At 36.5% G+C, this 12,720-nt stretch overlaps 1 protein-coding gene across 3 annotated transcripts; it reads left to right on the forward strand.

Annotated features, from left to right (window-relative positions):
- The first annotated feature begins 4,561 nt into the window (after positions 1 to 4,561).
- Positions 4,562 to 12,209, forward strand: LOC147565532 (uncharacterized). 3 transcript variants are annotated; one of them, XR_015230224.1, is made up of 5 exons: positions 4,562 to 4,725; positions 4,873 to 4,914; positions 7,202 to 7,257; positions 7,473 to 7,521; positions 10,309 to 12,209. XR_015230224.1 is itself a non-coding variant. In XM_086652006.1 (5 exons), exon 5 carries the CDS (start codon positions 7,955 to 7,957, stop codon positions 8,933 to 8,935), a length of 981 nt encoding a protein of 326 aa, XP_086508132.1. In that variant the 5' UTR covers positions 4,562 to 4,725; positions 4,873 to 4,914; positions 7,202 to 7,257; positions 7,473 to 7,521; positions 7,946 to 7,954; the 3' UTR covers positions 8,936 to 12,209. The 3 variants fall into 3 exon arrangements, 2 of the variants coding, with proteins under 2 accessions (XP_086508132.1, XP_086508133.1); XM_086652006.1 differs by having other exon boundaries at positions 7,946 to 12,209; XM_086652007.1 differs by lacking the exons at positions 4,562 to 4,725; positions 4,873 to 4,914 and having other exon boundaries at positions 7,152 to 7,521; positions 7,946 to 12,209.
- The last annotated feature ends 511 nt before the right edge of the window (positions 12,210 to 12,720 follow it).

A 12,720-nucleotide genomic window follows, 5' to 3' on the forward strand; every position in this document is an offset into this window, starting at 1 on the left:
ATAATTTGTAGGTCAAAATAATACAAAGATGTGGCGTGGGTGAGATGGTAGTAATGTATGTGTGGAACGTGAGGGACTCGGGTTCAAGTGCTGTGAGGCTCAGAATTTTTAATTTTATGAAGTTTTTTTTGGTTCAACAACACCCAACAAAACAATTCTTGTTAATACGCTCTTTTCTCTTCTTATAACGTAGTACTTTATTAATCGATGGAATTGATTAATTTTATCTTATGAATCAATTCGAAAATAAATGAAAATTCATATAAAGACGTAAAGTTTTCGTATTTCAATTATTGTTTTTTGATTCAAGTAAAAAGTGTAGACGCAAAATTTCCATTTTTTTTAGTTTTCTTGAAAGAAAATTGAAATATATATTTTAGTTCACTGGAGCCATTGCACTTTCTAGGACCAACAAGTTCTGAATTAAATTGTGCATTAAAGTTCGAATCATCAATTTTATCATGTAGCTCCATGAATATTAAGAAATATAAATTCAAAAAAAAAAATATACTTCGTATAGTTAAATATCGGCCCCCCTTGATTTCTGGTCCTGGTTCCGTCCCTGGTTATATATATACATGGAAACTGATGCCTACATGAGTTTGTAAATATTGTGTTCAGTGTTGGTTGAGATTTTGAGACACCTTTGGTCAGAATCATATATACTTGTAGCTTTTGATACTACTGAAATTGAATCACCTTCTCAAGATTACCTCCTGTCTTGGCTATTATAAAAATATCATCAAATAATTGAGGATCCCGCAAATAAGTCCTACAAAACTCTAATCAAATAATGAAATGATTCAAATCCTAGAATACGATGACAATCCAAATAGCCACTTTAACATCCCTGAGATGAAAATTTCTTCTCAAATTAGGACGCTCTTCACATTGATTCGAGATGCATAGACTTTGAATCTATTACGATTTATTCCTCTTAAGTTTTGGAACTGCTTTAAATAGTTCATCGCATTCCTCATAGTTTTGGATACAATTAAACATGCCATTAAAATGAAAGTAAATGGTAGTAACAGTTTTAATTGCTACATTTAAAGGTTTTAGAATAGCGAAACAAAATAAGAAACGTCCAACATTGTGTAGTAGAAAATAACTTTTTTATTCCAAAAGGAAAATCCAACACCAAAGAGCAAGAGCAGAGCCACCTATAGACAACCCTGTCACAAATGCAATATATGAATCCAAGCGAATACACTAGACCTTCATACATGCTAACTACGTAATGAATTCCACCATGCCTTCGGCACGGGCTATGCCTAGTTTAAATAAAAACAACTATTCTTCGAGTTACAACATCAGCAGATCTATAACAAAACTATTATTAACCAAGTTACAACAAATTCGAGTTACATCACTTATCTTCTTATCTCTTAACCCACATGTAGATGTAGATCGGAGAAAAAAATTGAAGAATCATGACGAAATAAGCTTTCAGAAAATTTACAACTTTCGACTATTTAAAAAAAATAGAACATAAGAAAACTAATAACGAATTTGATGTTCGAAGGCTTCAACCGCTTCCTCTGATCCGTAGATCATTAGCGTACAACCAATCGAACATTAACTTTTGATCCAAACAAGGGTTTCATTAGCATTACTAACCATTTTCTGAGAACAAGAAGTTGAGGGAGACCGAAGATGCGATGGTTTTGGGTTCTCTGAGATTTAGTTTCTCGTTAGTATTAGTTGAATAGATGAGAAGGTGTAATGGTTTTAGCTTTTTAAGATTTAATGGAGTTAGTTTCTCTCAGATTTGATGAGAATGGGAGAGAGACTAGAGAGAGGAGGCGGCAAGGTAAAGTGGTAGTTGGAGTGGGATTAGGGCTTTTATAAGGTTCAAGGGGCGTCTTAGGGTTTATACCAGAAGCCCCTTCTGATCCAATGGCTGAGGTATGCCCCGAAGAGACGCGATACCTCGGCCGTTGGATCTAAAGATCTCACGGGTTTTGAATCGGGCGGGCATCGGGCTCGGGTATCAGACGGGCTTATCGGGTCGGGACTCGAATTTGAGCCATGTCCGAGTCCCGCCCCTATAAGCCCGAACCATCGGGCCGGGTATGCCCGACTCGGGTAGCTTTCGGTTTTCGGGTATAACCGGTCCAGCCAGATCGGGCCGGGTCCCGGGTTTCCGGACCGTTTTGCCACCCCTATGGGAGGGGACGCTGTAAGATACTATGAGTCAGAGTAACTCGAACTCCAGCCTGACATAGGTCTAAAAACTACTTTTTAACTCACAATTTTCGACCGCAACTCATTTTAAAAAATCAGCTCCAACCCTAGTCTCTCTTGAAGCTTAAAATTTGTGCATGTAGGAAACGCGTGTGTGAGTTTTTTGTGGGTATGCGAAAACGTGTGTGATCTTGTGAATATGTGAAACACGTGTTTGAATTAATTTCAAAATAATATTTTTTCCAACGTTGGGAATTATCTAGGGTCCGACAAGTTTGTGGGATGTATTTTAATTATTAATGTTAGTTTTTGTTAGAGTTTAAAAAAATTAAAACTAATTAAAGTTAAAAATAAAGTAATTATATTTTTTTTAACTCTAAAGTAATTATATTAATGTGTTAATTATAACTTTAGTTAGTTTAAATTAGGGTTTATTTCCCAAATGGCCCCCAACTTTGTGACCAGCTTCCTGCCTAGCCCCCTACTTTATCAGTAATTCCCATATGGCCCCCTTTTTCAGTTACCGTTATTCCATTAACCAGTCATCATTTATCTCTCCTCCATCTCATCGCCTCTCTCTGCCACCTCATCGTCTTCTCCGACAAGGTCGCCGGCCGGCGACCTTCAAACTTTTAAAAAAGTTTTTTTTTGTTATTTTCTCTCTCTAAAAAAAAATTCTCACCATTCTTTCTCTCTCTAGATCTGGTTCATTAAGAACCAGATCTGACCATGAAGAAGGTCTGTTTCGGACCTTCTTCAAGGTCTATAACAGACCTTCTTCAAGGTCAGATCTGGTTCTTAATGAACCAGATCTAGAGAGAGAAATAATGGTGAGAAATTTTTTTTTTTTGGAGAGAGAAAGAGAGGAGAGAGAAAATAATAAAAAAAAACCCTTTTAAAAGTTTGAAGGTCGCCGGCCGGCGACCTTGCGGGAGAAGACGATGAGGTGACAGAGAGAGGCGATGAGATGGAGGAGAGATAAATAATGACTGGTTAACGGAAAGTTAACGGCAACTGAAAAAGGGGGTCATATGGGAATTATTGATAAAATAGGGGCTAGGCAGGAAGCTGGTCACAAAGTTGGGGGCTATTTGGGAAATAACCCTTTAAATTATTAATGTGTTAAATAAAACTTTAGTTAGTTTTAATTATTAATGTGTTACTTAAAACTAATTATATTAAAAAAAAAAAAGGGTTGTGGGTTAAGGCCCAAAATTGGAATTTTTTGTCTCAGCTGATTGGGTTGGGGTTGCTCTCAGTCGGGATATCAGTTGTAGCTTAGTTATGTTATTTTGCAACAGAAAAGCTTTGTTATCTTACAGTTGCGGATAGAGATGTTGAGTTGTCGAGCAACGTGTCACCATTTATCTGTTATCAACAAAATAGGAATAAATATGGATCTTTATTTTGTCTAATACGACATGACATTGGACGAGTTATATTGATGGTCGTTGAATGTCATCCAAAATCAATTTAGTTCTAGTTATAGAAATGATAGAAAATGCTTAAAATGTAAACTTAAATCAATTGTCCATCAATAATGAAAAAAATCTATAAAGACTAAAGAGAGAAAGATAGTTGACTTTATAATAAAAATTGTTGATTTCGTGACATTATAAGTCCATCTATCATTGTAACAATGGTGATTAGTCCACGTTAAACTTGACGGTTAAGTTTTAAGAAGCAGCTGAAGGCACCCAGGATAATTATTGTTCGTGCCAGTTACCTATTAGCAGCCAGTATGGATTGGGTGCATACTGCGGAGGCCTCCAGTACGCCCAACCCTACTTTTTTTTCTTCTTCGTTTCTGTATAGGCAAAAATACGTCACCAGGAGCGCCCCTAGAAGTCCACGAATAATGGGTTGACGCGGTGACCAAGCCAGTGAATTAACGACCAATGGGTCTGACCCATTTATCTGCCGGCACCTTGAAGCAACGCCAAAGTACACTACAAAAATACGTCCTATTTGTAACGGCTAGTTGTAACGGCTAGTTGTAACGGCTTTCCGCTAAGCCGTTGCAAATAAAGTATACATAACGGCTTCCACGTGAGCCGTTATACGTATGTACTCTTTTATAACGGCTATCATATAGATAGCCGTTGCAAATGAACTATTTAATTTAGCGCCAACTTTTTGATGGCGCCAATTAATTTCCCGCGTCTGGCGTGTTGTAGTTTTATTATAACGGTTGATTTTCCGTTATAACAACGACTTGTTATAACGGCTTTATGCTGCGCAGCCGTTATAAATGAGTCGTACTTTTATAACGGCCCACGTCCGTTACAAGCGATACTGTATATAACGGCCTATATTATTTATGGCCGTTATAATTGTGAGCCCTAGAAACCCCACGGTCCTAAATTCAGTTTTCTCTTTCTATTAGTGAGAGAAAGTAATACTTCCGGCCGGCGATCGAAGCTTTCCTCTCTCATTAATCTTCACCGGCAAAAAAACCCTAGAGTTCCACGGCGGTGCCACCACCGGCCATCACTGCTGACTTCGACGCAGGGATCGTCCCCGCCACTCGCTGAAATAGTAAGTACCAATTTTACTTACTTGTTTCTGTGAGTAGAGCAATCTCCATTAAATTTGATAAATTAGGATTCTTTTTTAGGGTTACTTGTTGGAATCTCTCTCAATAGCCATCTCCATTAAATTTGATAAATTAGGATTCTTTTTTAGGGTTACTTGTTGGAATCTCTCTCAATCGGCTGTCTCAAAAAGGTAAACACCAGATTGATTAGTTTCGTTTTCTTTTTTTTTCTTGATTTTGTGATTGTGAAAATCAATCATGTTGAAGTGATCATGAAAGATGAATAACAGATTGGAATTGACAAGAAGTTAAAATTTCTAGGGTTTTTAGTGGAGATCAGTATCTTTAAAAGAAAAAGATGAAAAAAGAATTGATATAGTTGTTGCTTCATGGAGACTTACATGTTGAAGGGAATCAATAACATCTCTTTCTGTCTCTTTTTGATGGATTTTGGTGGAAATTTACTAATTTCATGAGTTAAAGTGGATTCTGTGTTAGAATTAGTTGGAATTCATTAATGAAGAAGACCTTATGAATAATATTGATACTATTGAGAATGGATCTTTTTTTTCTATCTTCCACTCCAAGATTTTATTTCCAAAATGATCACATTATACCCATTTTTGGTTGTTAGTTTTGGAGTTCATTAATGATTTCTGTATCTTCCCGGATCGAAACTAGTAAGAATGTTTGTTCAATAAAAGGGTTTTAGTGTTTCATTTTATTTTTTGTATGATGGAGGATATTGGGTTGTTTAAGCAAGTATGGAGATGGAATCTAGCCTAGTTTAGTCTAGTCTAGTGTGGGTAGGGTGAGATTAATGTGTTCATTATGAATGGGAGGGGGTTATGCTGCTTGGGTAGAGAATGGTTTAGCTGTGTCTAAACCTAAACCTAATGAATGAACTATAAAATAGTGGCTAGCTACCAATCAAGTCATCACAATTTCTTGCAATAAACCTACCAACCAGTCGCTTAATGTTGATCGACCTCAATTTTAATTCTTGGTGTTGGACATGTTTTTTCTTGGTATCTTGTAATCCTTTACAACTTTATTGTGTTGTTTGGCATGGATATCATGTTTCATTACATTTACTTCAATAAAAATGACTTGGAAAAACGGTACTAGTAGTCTTTTTGTTTCACATATGTTTTCGCTTCTTTGTAACAGCAAGTGTCTATTAGACTGTAGTGATAGAAATTCACCTCCATTTCAGGGGAGTCACAAGTAGGAAGATAGACTATTCCGGCAAGAAATTCTCTTCAGTTGTTTCTTGAAAACAATAATGACTTAAAATCAACTATAAAAATTGTGTCAAATTTTATTGGAGTAATTAAGGTGTCAAGTATTTACTATAATATAGAACACTTATAAAGATATGAAAAAAATGTAATCTATTTGAACCCATACTAACTAGTGGAATCTTTTCTGCTAAACAAAAAAATAATCTTGACTCATTCTATCCCATCCTTCTTCTTGTTTGTTTTCCCCTTTAATTAATCTCACTTGTTGTTTGATTAGTAGTATTAAATTTTGATTATGAATCCAGTAAAGAGATCATATTCCTGAGTTATTTTTATGTAGAAAGTTTAAAATCTTTTTTAGTATTGTTTTGGATCATGGGTAGTTGGTAAAAGCACCTAAATTTTGTTTATTCAGTTCTTTATCTTCCTTTCCTGTTTGGGTTATGGGAATGTATGAATTTGAGGGTTGTTTAGGTTTATCTAAATGAAAAATTTGTGTTATTGAATGGTAATTTATGAATTCTTAAAACTATTAAAACCCTAGAAATCACAAAAGGAAACAGACTTGTTTTACAAAAGAGAGCAAGTGAAAGAGATCTACCTTGATGAAGATTAGGAAGCAAAATTTAATGAAGTATATTTTTGGGCTAAAAAATTTAATGATGGAGGATATTGGGTTGTTTAAGCAAGTATGGAGATGGAATCTAGCCTAGTTTAGTCTAGTCTAGTGTGGGTAGGGTGAGATTAGTGTGTTCATTATGAATGTGAGATTTGCAGCTTTTACATACTTGGAGGTGGGTGGGTGATGACTTTCTATATAAAGTGTGACAGTCATGGTCTAGGTATAAAGATTTGTCTTGTTTAGACTACTAGGGTATATGTTCCTAGGGCACATAAAGTTCGTATCGATTAAATTTGACGACTTCCAATATTTATCATTGCTATATAGTGGGTTCTCTCTCTGAGGAGGAATCTTATTCCGTCAAAAGTGATTCATAATGCATTCTTGTGTGCCATAACCAAATTTTGTATGCTTGCTTATATTGTACGATATTTGAATTTGTTTATAATTTCCTGCATTTGGGTAGTTTGATTTATCAAAATTCTAATGAAAGTATAGTAATTTTCTTCTTCCTTCTTTATATTGACTTTCATATTGTGTTTCAGATTTTGGGTATCATTAGTTTTAATGAATTTGCTACTGTTATGGCTAAATCTGCTGCTGATTTTCTAGGGCTTGCTGTTTCCTGAACACGAACACATCTCTCTAAGATCTACTATAATCTTAAGGTATGTCATGACCTTAATTTCTCGTTCTAATTATCATCGTTTCATCTAGATCATCAACAATAATAGAAAGATCTTTATAATGCAAATGGACGCTATTGCTGCTGCTAATTTTTTAACCTCACGTTATATTTTCTTTCCGTAATTTTTCCTTTTTCAAAAATAACATGTACGAGATGTTTCTGGTTTTTTAAAATTTTTTGATGTGTCCCTCTCAGGTTAACTTGAATTCTCAGTTGAAGATTGTTGATTGAGCATTTTTCTCGGGTAAAGTTCTTTCTTTAATTGTTTTTGTTTCTAGAAAACCTATGGGATGATTTTTTTTAGCACTTTGTTGGTCCTTGATTTAGTATACTTTTCATGTTCTTCACTGGGATGTCGGAAAAATGTGTTTCCTTTATTTGAATTACACTTATACTCCTAATAGAAATTCCTTGTTTACTTCTGATCCAAAATCGTGGTTTGACTATTGATGGTCAACTTTGATAGTTCATCAGCATTAGACTTATTCGTACTATATATATTAAATATGTTTTTAAGTTCTTTGGATGCATGCTTATTAGAAAAGAACTAGTACTTTAAATAAATGAATTCCTAAACTGCTAATATGCATCTTTTACGAAACTTCAACATTGATTTTCTTACCTTTTACTTATAATTCATGGACAAATCTTTGTATATTTTATGATAGTTAGAATTCATGGACAAATCTTGGCAAATCGATGATGATCGACGTTCAAAGAAGTTTGCGGACGGTGTAGAGGCGTTTTTGGATTTTGCATTTTCCCACGGACCTGTTTTGGGAGGTGATCAAATAAAGTGTCCATGTGGTAATTGTAATAACTCTAGGTACGGAGTTAGACAAAATGTTATAGAGCATTTGTATTACTATGGGATGGCGAAACATTACGGAACCTGGTTTTTGCATGGAGAAGCTAGACCGACAACACCGAATCCTATGCCTGCACCGATAGAGGTGGCAAACGAAGAAGTCTTTACCGACAACCTTGAAAGGTTGGTGCGAGATGTTTATGGAGATCATGACGACTCTGGAGTAGATGTAGAGGGTGAGACAAACGAGGTTGAAAACGAAGACCTTGAAAGGTTACAACAGTTGAAGAACCCTTTATACTCGGGTTGCGATAAGATGAGTGTGGTGTCTTTTGTCATAAAATTCTGGAATATTAAAATAATGGGAGGTTGGAGTAACGCATCTTTTGAATCAATGCTTAACTTATGGCGTGAAACGCTTCCTGACGGTTGTAATCTTCCCAAGAATTTTACTCAGTGCAAGAAAATCATTTCAGATTTGGGATTAGACTACATCAAAATTCACGCATGCCCGAACGACTGCATTTTATATTACAAAGAAAATTCGGAGCTAGAACAATGTCCTAGGTGTGGCGAGTCTAGGTATAAGAACAAAAAAACACCTGCAAAGATTCTTCGTTACTTTACTTTGAAGGCGAGATTACAACGGTTGTACATGGTACCGGAAACTGCAATAGAAATGAGATGGCACGCTGAGAAACGTAGCGAAGATGGGATATTAAGACATCCGGACAGGAGTCGTTACAATTGTATTTGCATCGCGACCTTTTATAACGGCTCAATTTCGTTTTATAACGGTTCAAAGCCGTTGCAAGAGCCCTTTTATAACGGCTTTTCGGCCTATTTGTAACGGCTGGGCCGTTATAACTGTGACGTATTTTTGTAGTGGTACAGAAGCACGTCCAACCCTGGGTAAAGAGGTCCGCCATCACTTCCTCAGCAGACCTCCCTTCGTATATCTGTTTGAGACTTACAATCATTGAAGATCCTGAATATACCCGTTAAGGGGTTACAAAATCTGTATTAATGGTGATAGCTCCATGTGTTACCTCATTGAAGACGACAGCTCACCGTCGGGGTGACGGTCGACCGCCATATAAAAGGACCGAGAGGTAGATGATACAGGACATCCAGCTTCCGACTAAAACACTCGATCATCTTGTGATCGCCTAGCATACTCAATATTCACCTGATATTACTGTCGATCATTCCTATCCCCGTGCAACCAACTGAGAATCTACTTTCTCTATCATACAGAGCGGCCATCTGATCATCAATAAACATACTGGGCGGCCATCTGATGCAAAATCCCCACAAAGCATGGACGGCCAGACTTATATCCTGAATAACTACTGAGTTGTTTTATTGTAATAGTTTTTCATCCGTCAAATGCAAAATCCCCACAAAGAATGGACGACCAGACTTATACCCTAAATAACTACTAAGCTGTTTTATTATAATAGATTATCATGGTAATCCTCTTCTATAACATTAGTTGTCCTACTGAGCATTTCTTGTATAGTTCTGCGTATATTCTCAGTCTTTTTTTCTAAATTCTGACAAAACTCGAAAGTACTCTTTTGAAGATCACTAACAGTTTGGGTCAATGAAGATGATGTTAAAGATGGATAGTCAACAGTTTCATCGTTATCCCATTGAGATTGAGACACGTGTGGAGCATAAGACTCTCCATTACTCCTCCTAAGCATACTAATAGCTTCGTGCAGTTAAAATGAAGAGTCAACAGCTTCGCCGCTATCCCATTGAGGTTGAGACACGTGTTAAGCATAAAACTCTTCGTTATAATGCATGTAAGAGTCATTAGTTTCAATGTTATCCTATTGAGGTTGGGACACATTTGTAAGACTCTCTACTATAATGCATGTAAGATGATCTATCAGAATATCTATAATGTGGTTCATAACCTTCTTGAGGTTGATAATAATCCCTATGACCATCATTATGCACATTTTATCTAGGATGACTAACACTATTCTGACCACTTGGTAAGTACCACCATGGTAAATTTGAATAACTCTCGTCCCTTCTGCCATTATGTTGGGACCACGATCTATCCATCTCTCTTTTAATTTTTTTTTTTGAAATCGAAAATCGAGGAAGCACTGATGAGACATGAAAATGTCCCATCTGAATCTCTTAACTGGGGCTAGTTAGTCTATTTCGAGCAGTTACTCTGATGAATTGTTTGTTTCTCTTGTGCAGGTGTCTTCTACGGAATTGAGCGCGAAAAATGGATAAAATCAAAGAAATACATACTAAGGGCGTTTTGGGCATTTGGTGATTATGGTAGTCTGGTAATTTGGTCAATATTGGTACTCGGATGCAAAGTCCAAGACGAACCCAACGGCGAAATCGGAAGTCAAACCGGAGTTTGGATGAGGAAAATAGAGCGAGTCAACGCTTTGGTCCAAGTCTGTTGACTGAAGTCAACCAAAGAACAACTATTAGACATGTGGAGCAATCTGACGGTGATGGAAAATAAGTTGGTACACGGGTGGGATACGAGGGACAAGATAACAGTTTTCGGTGCTCCCTGCAAGATCTAAAGAATGTTGCTTTGACACGCTTGCACCAGTCTCATCTAACGGTCGAATCATTTTCGTCCCACCGGCTGCGAAACATGGAATCAGTTCTTTCTATCCAGCCAGTCGCTGATTGGCCCCAAATCTGGGAAATTTCTCATCCCTCTGTCGCCTTCTCTCTTCTTTATCTTTCTAAGAATTCCATTTTTACAGAAGATTGACGGCATGAGAATTGGAAACAAAGAGAACTTTTTAAAGATATTCTTGAGAAGTGATCAGAGAAGATTAGGAAAGAATCCGATTTAGAGAAGGGCAAGATATTAAAATTGAAATGGAAGGAGAGAAGATTTTTAAAATCTGATTTGAAGAGATCATTGGGTGATCTTTTTTGACATTATCTCTTTCTCATTCTGTGAACTCGTTTCTTTCTCTCTTATTCTGTGGTAACTAACTTATTTAGAAAGAGAGAGATGCAGAATAGAGAAACAAATCAGAGGAGAAGAGATTGATTGATATAGAGAAAAAGAAATCGTGGAGGAAACAGCTGGAGATTTCTCAATCAAAAGAAAGCTGTGATTGAAGAATAATAGGAGGAAGAAACTAGACTGAGATTTCTAAAGAGAGATGGCTGATTTTTAGTGAGAGAACGTTTGGCTGAAGAAGGAAAGAATGAAGAATGATTTGATTGTTGTTTGCTGGAGATTGAGAGAAGGTTTTCTTCTCCTTTTCTCTTATAAATTATAGAAACAGAGAGTAGGAAGACAGCTTCTTTTTGGTCCAGAACACAGTCTCGGGCAGAATAGAAGTTTGTGATGTTCTTCTTCTTTCTCTCAGAGCTTAAATGATACAGTAGATTTTTAGAGAGAAAGAGTATAACATACCTTCTGTATATAGAGAAGAAGAAGAAGAAGAAAGAGGGATTATCCTAGAAGAACAGAGAAGCTTCTTCTTTCTCTCAGAGCTAATAACCTAACAAACACAGTCAACACATAGGGCACATACCCACATGTAAAGTATATATCAAAACGAGCAGTAATGGTAAAGATAGTCGTTTGGAGTTCCCATCGCTGGATAAAATGATGAAGTCGTTTCCCTTAGACTCCAACCATGTATACTGATTTTGGGTGAAACTCAAAATTCCACATGTTCTTGAACAATTTAAAAGTATTATGACTTTGTTGGTTATTAGTAAAATCCAAGATCATCGAATTCTAAGTAAATTTATTTGGCTCTAATCCTTGAACCTTCTTCTGCTCAGAAAGGTTTATTGATTTTTTAAGTTCTCCTATATGTGAATACCCGTAAATTAGACATGTCCAAGTCGCAGTAACTCTCTCCGACATTTCATCGAATACACGAACCAATTCTAACTCTCCACACTTATTGTCATATGCTAAGACATGAATCCAATTCTGAACCAGGGTATCTATCTCTTGTATTGATGAACTCATCGTTGAACCCGAAACGGACATTACCTCCCCAAACACTTTTTCATCCCGTTTCACAACGTCTTTTGAATTTGTAATCGTCCAAGTTGCAAGTTGCTGTATATGAATGAAACATTCTTTACCATTCCAGTTATGCAGTTGTCTAAACTCTATTACTACAGCATATTGTTGTGCTGTTGTTCGACCTAAAATTTATTCAACGTTCTGAAATATCTTTTCCAAAAAAAAAACGTTCTGAAATATCGTAGCTGGTGGCATATCGGTGGAGTACCGAGTCTGCTCTTGCAAGAAAACTGGTTCGTTATCATACAACACAATCTCAAGCTCGTCATTAGCACCATCTTCTTGATAAAGCATGTCATCTCTATTGGCAACATACATAGGGAAGTCATCGCCCGAAGCAATCAATTGCTTCCCTTTCCACTTTTTTGTTGAACTTAGTTATGCTACCCCAGGAATTCCGGTCAGCTTCAGTTTGGGATTCTAGCGATGCCGATCAGATTTGTAACTTAGTTGTCGTTGTGATTCAACTTCCAACATTGCGATACTGAAATTCAAAAGATTCGAAAGAGATACATCATTCATTACATCTTCATTGTACCTCTTTAATATCAAATTCTCACCTATTTTCTGTCTCTTATTCG

Source organism: Eschscholzia californica, unplaced genomic scaffold (assembly GCF_041429995.1).
Source record: "Eschscholzia californica isolate CP2 unplaced genomic scaffold, dmEscCali1.0.p SCAF_1, whole genome shotgun sequence".
Taxonomy (NCBI): domain Eukaryota; kingdom Viridiplantae; phylum Streptophyta; class Magnoliopsida; order Ranunculales; family Papaveraceae; genus Eschscholzia; species Eschscholzia californica.